Consider the following 12,299-nt stretch of genomic DNA (forward strand, 5'->3'; position numbering starts at 1 on the left):
ATAACAAAGGATAAAGGGCAGCTTGCCCACAGAAATAAAGAAGATAAGGAACCAGGGTCCATTGGAGAACTTACGTGACCAGACCGTACACACCGGCAGCACAGGATGGAATTGCGCACGCCAGGAGTGACTTGACAGGACTGGACGGCAATAATGCTGACCAGGACGGAACCGAATCAAGACAGGACCATGACTGGACCAAGACAGGACTGTGACTGGACCAGGACAGTAACTGGATGATGACTGGACAAAGACTGTAGAAGGACATGACCAAGACAGGGACAGGACTCGACATGACCTGGACTGCAGAGTGCGACAAACACTCTGTTGGTAAACAATATCACCCACGGGGCTGAGCTGGGCTAGATCCCTTGAAAGGGATCCTCTGGCCAATCAGCCACCGCCACCAGACCGGCCCCCAGTAATTATTAATTGCGCTCAGGAGGCCGAGCGTGCGCCGCCTTGTGTCCCCTGGTTGCTATGCAACCGCCGGGCAACACGTCCTGAGGATTGACAGGGTCCCCCGACCGGCGCGGCTGACACCAAGTAGGAGAAACTTCTCTGGTGCAGCTCAGGCCCCTCCTCCCAAATAACCCGCCTTCAGGGCAGTTTTATCTTGGTGCCTTAGGATACAGGTAGGGCTGTGTTATAAACACAGCAAGTAAACTAATTTCTCCTTCATCCACTTGGTGTCAATGGAGTTACACTGGGGAATAGAAGGTGACCACAGGGAGCATGGGCACTTTAAATAAAAATTAGTGTGACCATCTCCTCCCCTTCTACTTCCCCTCCCAGGCAGTCTAATACCCCTTTTACACCAAAAACCCTGGTCGGACCCTGGTCTTTGAATGCTGGAGTATCCAGGGTCTGACCCTGCTTTATACCCCATTTACACAGCACTTTGACCTGGGTCGGACCTGGGTCTGCACCATTTACACTGAACCTGGGTCAGCCCTGCCTTAAATAATATTTTATATATATATTTATAGAAAAAAAAATATATATATATATATATATATATATATATAGAAATATATATATATATATATATATATAGAAATATATAATATATAGAAATATAATATATATATATATATCAGGGCTGACCCAGGTTAAGTGTTTTTTTTTTTTTTAAGGTGCTGGGGGTGCCGGAGGGTACCTGTCCTGCCTGCTGTGCTTGGTGTACCTGGGGGTACCGGGGTGCTGGGGGGTGCAAGGGGTGCTGAAGGTACCTGTCCTGTCTGCGGTCGGATCTCAGCGGAGAAGATGATGTGCGCCGTTGCTGTACCACCCCCCCCCCCCCCCCTCCCCGGCAGACGGTCCCTGCGGCGTGCGGCGTATGGAGTGTCAGTGGCGGGGGTCCCTCTGGCGCATGGGAACTAGTACTAGTTCCTATGCGCTGGAGGGACCGCCGATACTGACACTCCATACGCCGCAGGGACCGGCTGCCGGATGCGGGGGGGGGGGGTGATACAGCAGCGGCGCACATCATCTTCTCTGCTGAGATCCGACCGCAGGCAGGACAGGTACCCCCAGCACCCCTAGCACCCCCGTACCCCCAGCACAGCAGGCTGACAGGTACCCCCCTCTCCTCAGCAGCCGCAGGGACCCCCCTCCTCCCGCAGCAGCTGGGAACATCTTCCCCAGCGCTGCACGCTGTGGACCCGCTGCGGGTGCCTGCACCCGCAGCGGGACCATTTACACCGACATTTACACGGGTCCTATCCGTGTTCTACCCAGGTCAGGACCTGGGTAGAGGACCCGTGTAAATGGAAACGGATACCCCCCATTTACACCGCCGCGGATCCGGGTCTGACCCGCCGCTGACCCGGATTTTTCGGCGGTGTAAAAGGGGTATTAGATTGTTCCCAAAAGGGAGGTCACATTAGGCTCACTCCTGGGCTTCTTTGTAATTAGGGCATAAAGCAGCAAGAATTGCCATTGTGGACAGGCAGATAGTTGCTGCTACTATCTGCCTGCGACGCGGGAGCCTGTTGGAGGGAGCCGGCTGCTGCCATGGTATGTGCCCGGTTCCCTGGCTGACAGAGACCACCATCTCTGGAGATGTAACGGGCACCACTCATATGAGGTGCGCACCCGATCATCCCCCAGCCCCACTGCCGACGGCAGTGCCGCAGCACTGTAAGTATTACCCTGCATCCCTGTTAGAGCGGAGGTCAGGGAACCCAATCGGCGGTGCAGCAGAGGGTTTATTTTAAATCTGGCGCCATTATGGAGACGGATCTGCCGGGTGGGGGCGGAAGCAGAATCTGGCCATGGCCGGATAGTCCGCCGCGGCTAAATCAAAGCTTGAACAGACATTGCGACCCAGTACTGCAGCCGCAGCAGTCTGGCCTCCACCGCACACAGCAGCAGGAGCAGCTCTGGCTCTTCCTCCGGCTGGAATTACGGAATGTGGTATCATATGTAATGAGCATGACGATGTTTGGTATAATGTGTAATGGACATTACGGCGTGTGGTATATGTAATGGGCATTATGGTTAGGGTTGCCACCTCGCACATCATAAATTCCTGGAGAGCCCCCCCCCCCCCCCCCAATCTTCTCACCCTCATGAAAAGGGGGCGTGGCATAGAAAAAGTGGGCGTAGCTACATCTGAAAAGTGGGTGTGGTGTTTGTAATTTCAACATGTATTCATGTGCCTATTGTTACATATATTATATTCATGCATGTCATCATGATGTGACATGTGGATGGCATGCATGAATATAATAAATGCAATGATACACCCGATGCACTGCGATGCGATTTAAAATTGTATAAGCCCCCTATACGATGTTTAATTGTATAAGCACCCTAATGGGGGCTTACAATGTTATATAGTGTGGCGAGCATAGCGAGCCCGAAGAGTGGCGAGCGGACGCGTATTACTTTACATGTATTCCGCTGCGCTCGCCATGCTTCGTGCTCGGTGGTTCGCTGCGCTCGCCACACTATATAATATCAGCTCCACGCTGACGTGGATAGTGGGGGTATAAAAAGGTCGTAGGATGCGTACCGCCGGCGCTCGCCACACTTCGGGTTCACGTTCAAGTGGGGGTGGCGTGGGGGTGCATTTAACATTGTAAGCCCCCATTAGGGTGCTTATACAATTTAAAATCGCATCGCATTGTATGGCATTGTATGCCATATACAATGGTATACAATTTAAAATTGTATACCATCGGGTGCCAATCATGTTGCATCGCATACCATCGCATGCCTTATGGTCTGCGATGCGATGGGCGCCGTGCTAGTACACAAGTACCAAATAAGTTCTAGCTCTTTTGCAGTAACCTACATTCAAAAGAGCTTTATCAAGTTGGTTATCCCAATCAGCTGCACTTAGATATGTTATCACCTTATTGGTGTAGTGTTGGGCTTGGAGAAAAGCTAGATTACATAGTGGTAAGAAGTCATTGTGGGATTTTGCCTGTACATAAGTTTTTTTTGTTTTGTTTCTTGGTTTGCAAATTGTCTAATGGAGTGTAATCCCTGGGAGCTCCATGCTTGGAATGTGCTGCCTCTCCATGTTGAAAACGATCATTGCCCAAAAAAAGGGATGAATATAGGGTATGTAGTTTAGCTTTGTTACGTATCGTGTGCCATGTGGACCATGTTGATATGAGTAGAGGATTTTCCAATACCTGTGTGGGCAGCTCGCACTTGGCTAGATGTAAAAGACAAGTTAAGTTGAGAGTTGGAAGGAGCTGTTGTTCTACAGTATAATTAGCACATTGGTCGTTGTGATGGATCCAATCTTTAATGTATCTACATATGGCTGCTTGATTATATAGTTTGAGGTTAGGGAAGTTGATCCCACCCTCTGTTCTGGTTCTCTGTAATATTTTTAAGCTGATCCTCTGTCTTTTTTTTGGACCATATGAAATTTCTGAAAAGATCTGTAATTTCTCTTTCATCAGATAGAGTAAGAGTAAGTGGGGGAACTTGTAGGGGATAAAAGGAGTTTTGGAAAAGTAATTATTTTAATTAAATTGTCCCTGCCCAAGTATGATAGTTGTAAATGTTGCCATCCCTCTAGCTCCACTCCGAGTTTTGTAATAAGTGAAGTTATGTTTGTGTAGTAAAGATTATGAATATTTTTGGTCAGTGTAATTCCTAAGTATTGTGTCTGGGAAGAGGCCCATTTTAGTCCACTGAGAGAGGCATCCGGTTTATATGGATGTCTACCCAACTTTTGACTTGAAAGATTAATCCGGTACTTGTGTAGTTTCACGACGCCTTGCGGGGCTCGCTTCGCTCGCCCACGCTGCAGGCTCGGTGGCTCGCTACGCTCGCCACGCTATCTAAAATCAACTCCATGCCAACATGGATAGTGAGGGTATGAACTATCCATGTTGGCATGGAGTTAAGTTAGTTTATTTTAGATAGTTGTGGTGAGTGGAGAAGCCGGAAGTAGCACGGTGCCAACACAAGTACCATTAGTCCTAAATCCCTAAAGCAAACCATAATGATGAAGAATGTCGAACAAAGGTTTTAGGCTAGTTTCGGGATTAAAGACAAATATCAACAAGTCATCCGCAAAAGCTTGCAATTTCAGTTCCTGAGATCCAATTTTGGTTCCCTGAAGGATCGTCCATTGTCGGAGATGGCGTAATAAAGGGTCTAACGCTAGGTTGAATAACAAAGGTGACAATGGGCATCCCTGTAACAGGCGCTAACTGGACAAAATACCCTGGCTAACGGCACCAGGCCAAGGACGGGGAGTGTGACCTAGTCACAAGCACCAGACATACCAAGAAGGTTTGCCACCAAACAAATACATGCCAAAGCAAATGGTGGATACACTTTAACAACCGGTACCCCAAAACAGGAGTGAACTCACAACTGTGGGCCTCTCCGAATCACGGAGAGCAGGACTAAGATTATAACAAAGGATAAAGGGCAGCTTGCCCACAGAAATAAAGAAGATAAGGAACCAGGGTCCATTGGAGAACTTACGTGACCAGACCGTACACACCGGCAGCACAGGATGGAATTGCGCACGCCAGGAGTGACTTGACAGGACTGGACGGCAATAATGCTGACCAGGACGGAACCGAATCAAGACAGGACCATGACTGGACCAAGACAGGACTGTGACTGGACCAGGACAGTAACTGGATGATGACTGGACAAAGACTGTAGAAGGACATGACCAAGACAGGGACAGGACTCGACATGACCTGGACTGCAGAGTGCGACAAACACTCTGTTGGTAAACAATATCACCCACGGGGCTGAGCTGGGCTAGATCCCTTGAAAGGGATCCTCTGGCCAATCAGCCACCGCCACCAGACCGGCCCCCAGTAATTATTAATTGCGCTCAGGAGGCCGAGCGTGCGCCGCCTTGTGTCCCCTGGTTGCTATGCAACCGCCGGGCAACACGTCCTGAGGATTGACAGGGTCCCCCGACCGGCGCGGCTGACACCAAGTAGGAGAAACTTCTCTGGTGCAGCTCAGGCCCCTCCTCCCAAATAACCCGCCTTCAGGGCAGTTTTATCTTGGTGCCTTAGGATACAGGTAGGGCTGTGTTATAAACACAGCAAGTAAACTAATTTCTCCTTCATCCACTTGGTGTCAATGGAGTTACACTGGGGAATAGAAGGTGACCACAGGGAGCATGGGCACTTTAAATAAAAATTAGTGTGACCATCTCCTCCCCTTCTACTTCCCCTCCCAGGCAGTCTTAGATTGTTCCCAAAAGGGAGTAGGTCACATTAGGCTCACTCCTGGGCTTCTTTGTAATTAGGGCATAAAGCAGCAAGAATTGCCATTGTGGACAGGCAGATAGTTGCTGCTACTATCTGCCTGCGACGCGGGAGCCTGTTGGAGGGAGCCGGCTGCTGCCATGGTATGTGCCCGGTTCCCTGGCTGACAGAGACCACCATCTCTGGAGATGTAACGGGCACCACTCATATGAGGTGCGCACCCGATCCTCCCCCAGCCCCACTGCCGACGGCAGTGCCGCAGCACTGTAAGTATTACCCTGCATCCCTGTTAGAGCGGAGGTCAGGGAACCCAATCGGCGGTGCAGCAGAGGGTTTATTTTAAATCTGGCGCCATTATGGAGACGGATCTGCCGGGTGGGGGCGGAAGCAGAATCTGGCCATGGCCGGATAGTCCGCCGCGGCTAAATCAAAGCTTGAACAGACATTGCGACCCAGTACTGCAGCCGCAGCAGTCTGGCCTCCACCGCACACAGCAGCAGGAGCAGCTCTGGCTCTTCCTCCGGCTGGAATTACGGAATGTGGTATCATATGTAATGAGCATGACGATGTTTGGTATAATGTGTAATGGACATTACGGCGTGTGGTATATGTAATGGGCATTATGGTTAGGGTTGCCACCTCGCACATCATAAATTCCTGGAGAGCCCCCCCCCCCCAATCTTCTCACCCTCATGAAAAGGGGGCGTGGCATAGAAAAAGTGGGCGTAGCTACATCTGAAAAGTGGGTGTGGTGTTTGTAATTTCAACATGTATTCATGTGCCTATTGTTACATATATTATATTCATGCATGTCATCATGATGTGACATGTGGATGGCATGCATGAATATAATAAATGCAATGATAGGCACATAAATACAATTAGTTTTACTTTTGGCTAATACCGGTGGAGGTTACCTTTGAGCGGTAAGCTGCCTCCTGCTGGCTACTATGGTTCACCCAGCTCCACGGGCATGCTCACGCCGCCATACTTCCCAACATTTGCTGACACCGGGCTGGGTGCAAATTTTTTGGGGCGTGGCCTAATGAAAAGGGGCGTGTCCTACAATCTAGCCGCTGCCGCAAGGCCATGCCCCCGTCTTCCGCTGCTGTGGGGGCATGCCCAGCAGCTCTATGAACTGCTGGCCAGCCCCCACCCCTCCTGGACATGAGGACGCTGCGCATTGGTTCGGCTGGTTCACACAGCGTGTAGAAGGAGGCGGAACGCGCAGGTTTACGTTGCGCACCCCGACCCGGCCAGACCCCGCAATCAGCCCCGACCAGACCCGGCTAACAGCATGCAGCCACAGTGAGCGGGGAGAGGGAGCGGGCTGTGCAGGCTTTTCCAGTCACGCCACTAATTCCAGGAGAATCCCGGAAATCCGGGAGAGGTGGCAACCCTAATTATGGTGTGTGTACATTTTTTGGAGCGCGCACTGTCCCTGTGAGAGATTGCTGTGAGAGGTTGCTGTGGCAGGAGAGCCAGGAGGCATACCAGCTTGCAGGAACTACAAGTCCCAGCATGGATACCAGTGTACAAGAACTACAAGTCCCAGCATGCACACCAGTGTACAAGAACTACAAGTTCCAGCATGCACACCAGTGTACAAGAACTATAAGTCCCAGAATGTACACCAGTCTCTGCCTTGCAACACCACAGCTAGGGCTGGGAGGACTCAGCTGCCTCTCCCTGGTCCCAGTGATAGCACACACCTGGTATTATACTGCAGCCTGTGTGAGTAGAACAGCAGCTCCCCTGTAAGTGCCCGTATGGCTCACACCCAGCAATCACTACTATGCTGTTACTAGCAGTATAATACCTGGGGTTACCTGGTGCCAGCTGCATCACTCTCCCTCCTGCGGCTGCCATGCACACCAGGAAGGAACGTTTCCCTGGTAACACAGCTCCTCCCACTCTGCCCCACACAGGAAATACACTTTGGCTACAGCCGCGGGGGAGTCTGGGAGCTGAGTACAAACCACAACAATATGGCCGCCGCTGTATGAGGACACTGGGGCGTCACTGCCGGACTGCTAGATGTGGTAATTGCCCCTGGGAAAAATGCATAGAGAGAGTTATGTGATGTGAGGTCACCGGTAGCTGATAGATTCCATGCTGTGTTTATGACTAATAAGGCTCCATAACAACTGTCCCCTGTGTGGGAGAGCGGCGGCCATTTTCCAGAAGACCAATCAACGCGCGTTCATTGGCTGCAGCGTGTCGGCTCCCTGCTGGGGCAGCGCTGCTGATCTTACCTGAGGCCTCTCACTTCCAGCAGCCACGGTGATTAAGTTACGGGGGACCGATAGAAGACATTGCTGTATCTGGCAGCAGGTGATGGTATTGTGCTGCCCTGGTGTTATTATACAGGGGGAGCGGCCTGTGGTGTCCTGTTATACAGGGGGAGCGGCCTGTGGTGTCCTGTTATACAGGGAGAGCGGCCTGTGGTGTCCTGTTATACAGGGAGAGCAGCCCGTGGTGTCCTGTTATACAGGGAGAGCAGCCTGTGGAGTCCTGTTACACAGGGGGAGCGGCCTGTGGTGTCCTGTTACACAGGGGGAGCGGCCTGCGGTGTCCTCCTGTTACACAGGGAGAGCGGCCTGCGGTGTCCTATTACACAGGGGGAGTGGCCTGCGGTGTCCTCCTGTTATACAGGGGGAGCGGCCTGTGGCAGCCTATTATACAGGGGAGTGTCCCATTATACGGGTGGGGGGGTTATGGTGGCCTGCGGCGTCCTGTTGTAATGTGGCGGCCTGTTACAAATGTTATACAGGGGGAGCAGCCTCTGGTGACCTGTTAGAAATGTTATGCAGGGGGAGCAGCCACTGGTGTCCCATTACAAATGTTAAACCGTGGGAGCAGCCTCAAGTGGTTTTGTTATACAGTTAAGCAGCCTCTGCTTTATTTTTTTATTGACATAATTATTAATTATTACCAGGGTTACCAGTCTCTGATATCACATTTGTTTTATTATCATCATACAGGTTGAGCAGCCTTTGGTGGCCTTTTACATTTCTTTAGAGACAACCATTTACTATATATATATATATACAGAAGCATTAGAGGATGCTGTTGGGCCCCTGTGTGGATTTCTCTTAACTCTGAGTGATAAGTGAATTTGTCAAAGTAGGTGTGGAAATTACCAAGCAAATATTTTTATTCATCGTAATGTGTATTTTATATAGGAAATATCCTTTATTTACACATTTTTTATTTGAATTTATATAACGAATGTGAGCGACGGTTGGCATGTCGGCACACAAGGGGTAAGATCCCACAAATGGTGCGATCCCACAAATGGGCCACTATCATGTCATCCATATTACATGGCAAAGTTGTATGTGCAGGCAGGTATTATTGTACTACATCAGGCCTAGTTCATGTCGCACCCTGTGTAGGGAATCACATGTGATATGTACATTACATATTTATATTACATAGTGTATTCTCGTCCAAATCTTATGTAGTTCAAATAGCACAGTGTATAAAGTTCCAATTGCATAGCACACATTGTATAGCTCAAATCTCACTGTGTGTGGGCACCATTACTTTTACCATATATGTTACATGTGTACTGTGTGGTTATTGTAACTATTATATTTATTCCAGGACAACGGAGCTGTGAGGATAAGACACGTCACTGATTCCATGAGGATATACAAGGACCAGAATCACATGACTGAGAGGATACTAAATCTCACCCTGGAGATCATCCACCTGCTGACTGGGGAGGTGAGGAGATCTGGGAGTGTCACTGTGACATCACCTATATCTATAGTAATAATAAAGGGACGTGACTGGGGAGGTGAGGGGATCTGGGATTGTCACTGTGACATCACTTATATCTATAGTAATAATACAGGGACGTGACTGGGGAGGTGAGGGGATCTGGGAGTGTCACTGTGACGTCACTTATATCTATAGTAATAATACAGGGACGTGACTGGGGAGGTGAGGGGATCTGGGAGCGTCACTGTGACATCACTTATATCTATAGTAATAATACAGGGATGTGACTGGGGAGGTGAGGGGATCTGGGAGTGGCACTGTGACATCACTTATATCTAGAGCAATAATACAGGGACATGACTGGGGAGGTGAGGGGATCTGGGGGTGTCACTGTGACATCACTGATATCTATAGTAATAATACAGGGACGTGACTGGGGAGGTGAGGGGATCTGGGAGCGTCACTGTGACGTCACTTATATCTATAGTAATAATACAGGGACGTGACTGGGGAGGTGAGGGGATCTGGGGGTGTCACTGTGACATCACTTATATCTATAGTAATAATACAGGGACGTGACTGGGGAGGTGAGGGGATCTGGGAGCGTCACTGTGACATCACTTATATCTATAGTAATAATACAGGCACATGACTGGGGAGGTGAGGGGATCTGGGAGCGTCACTGTGACATCACTGATATCTATAGTAATAATACAGGGACGTGACTGGGGAGGTGAGGGGATCTGGGAGTGTCACTGTGACATCACTTATATCTATAGTAATAATACAGGGACGTGACTGGGGAGGTGAGGGGATCTGGGAGCGTCACTGTGACGTCACTTATATCTATAGTAATAATACAGGGACGTGACTGGGGAGGTGAGGGGATCTGGGAGCGTCACTGTGACATCACTTATATCTATAGTAATAATACAGGGACGTGACTGGGGAGGTGAGGGGATCTGGGAGCGTCACTGTGACGTCACTTATATCTATAGATATAATACAGGGACGTGACTGGGGAGGTGAGGGGATCTGGGAGTGTCACTGTGACATCACTTATATCTATAGTAATAATACAGGGACGTGACTGGGGAGGTGAGGGGATCTGGGAGTGTCACTGTAACATCACTTATATCTATAGTAATAATACAGGGAAGTGACTGGGGAGGTGAGGGGATCTGGTAGTGTCACTGTGACGTCCCGTATATCTATAGTAATAATACAGGGACGTGACTGGGGAGGTGAGGGAGTCTGGGAGTGTCACTGTGACATCACTTATATCTATAGTAATAATACAGGGACGTGACTGGGGAGGTGAGGGGATCTGGGAGCGTCACCGTGACATCACTTATATCTATAGTAATAATACAGGGACGTGACTGGGGAGGTGAGGGGATCTCGGAGCGTCACTGTGACATCACTTATATCTATAGTAATAATACAGGGACGTGACTGGGGAGGTGAGGAGATCTGGGAGTGTCACTGTGACATCACCTATATCTATAGTAATAATACAGGGACGTGACTGGGGAGGTGAGGGGATCTGGGGGTGTCACTGTGACATCACTTATATCTATAGTAATAATACAGGGACGTGACTGGGGAGGTGAGGGGATCTGGGAGCGTCACTGTGACATCACTTATATCTATAGTAATAATACAGGCACATGACTGGGGAGGTGAGGGGATCTGGGGGTGTCACTGTGACATCACTTATATCTATAGTAATAATACAGGGACGTGACTGGGGAGGTGAGGGGATCTGGGAGCGTCACTGTGACATCACTTATATCTATAGTAATAATACAGGGACGTGACTGGGGAGGTGAGGGGATCTGGGAGCGTCACTGTGACGTCACTTATATCTATAGTAATAATACAGGGACGTGACTGGGGAGGTGAGGGGATCTGGGAGTGTCACTGTGACGTCACTTATATCTATAGTAATAATACAGGCACATGACTGGGGAGGTGAGGGGATCTGGGGGTGTCACTGTGACATCACTTATATCTATAGTAATAATACAGGGACGTGACTGGGGAGGTGAGGGGATCTGGGAGCGTCACTGTGACGTCACTTATATCTATAGTAATAATACAGGGACGTGACTGGGGAGGTGAGGGGATCTGGGAGTGTCACTGTGACATCACTTATATCTATAGTAATATTACAGGGATGTGACTGAAGAAGTGAGGGGATCTGGGAGTGTCACAGTGACATCACTTATATCTATAGTAATAATACAGGGACGTGACTGGGGAGGTGAGGGGATCTGGGAGCGTCACTGTGACATCACTTATATCTATAGTAATAATACAGGGACGTGACTGGGGAGGTGAGGGGATCTGGGAGCGTCACTGTGACGTCACTTATATCTATAGTAATAATACAGGGACGTGACTGGGGAGGTGAGGGGCTCTGGGAGCGTCACTGTGACATCACTTATATCTATAGTAATAATACAGGGAGGTGAGGGGATCTGGGAATGTCACTGTGACATCACTTAAAGTAATAATAGAGGGTCATGACTGGGAGTGTATGTAGTGATAGTATATTTTTCCAATACACAGGTTTACACTTTAGTGAAAAAGAGATCCGGTGAGCACAAAAAACACAGTAGCTGTCCCTGTGTGTCAGGAGGACTAAGCAGGACCCAGAGCCCCATCACAGTGCCCCCATCTCACTCACTGATACATGGGAGAGGCAAAGAGCAGAAGATCCTGGAACTCACCAACAAGATCATTCAGCTGCTGACTGGAGAGGTGACTGCTGGGAATGGGGCATTATACAGTAACACCGGGGGATGTGACTGCTGGGAATGGGGCATTATACAGTAACACCGGGGGATGTGACCG

The 12,299-nt window shown here is 49.5% G+C and overlaps 2 protein-coding genes across 2 annotated transcripts in view; one reads left to right on the forward strand and one right to left on the reverse strand.

The window, feature by feature from the left end:
* LOC146009536 (uncharacterized) overlaps positions 1 to 12,299 on the forward strand; it is a 783,885-nt gene that overhangs the window by 757,111 nt on the left and 14,475 nt on the right. Inside the window, 3 exon segments of the mRNA XM_083149979.1 lie at positions 7,983 to 8,045; positions 9,321 to 9,443; positions 12,015 to 12,206. Coding sequence (XP_083006105.1) covers positions 7,983 to 8,045; positions 9,321 to 9,443; positions 12,015 to 12,206 — 378 coding nt within the window.
* LOC146010088 (uncharacterized) overlaps positions 1 to 12,299 on the reverse strand; it is a 340,453-nt gene that overhangs the window by 116,584 nt on the left and 211,570 nt on the right. The window lies entirely within an intron of this gene.

This window comes from Crinia signifera, chromosome 6 (assembly GCF_055691185.1).
Source record: "Crinia signifera chromosome 6, ASM5569118v1, whole genome shotgun sequence".
In the NCBI taxonomy this organism is placed as follows: Eukaryota; Metazoa; Chordata; class Amphibia; order Anura; family Myobatrachidae; genus Crinia; species Crinia signifera.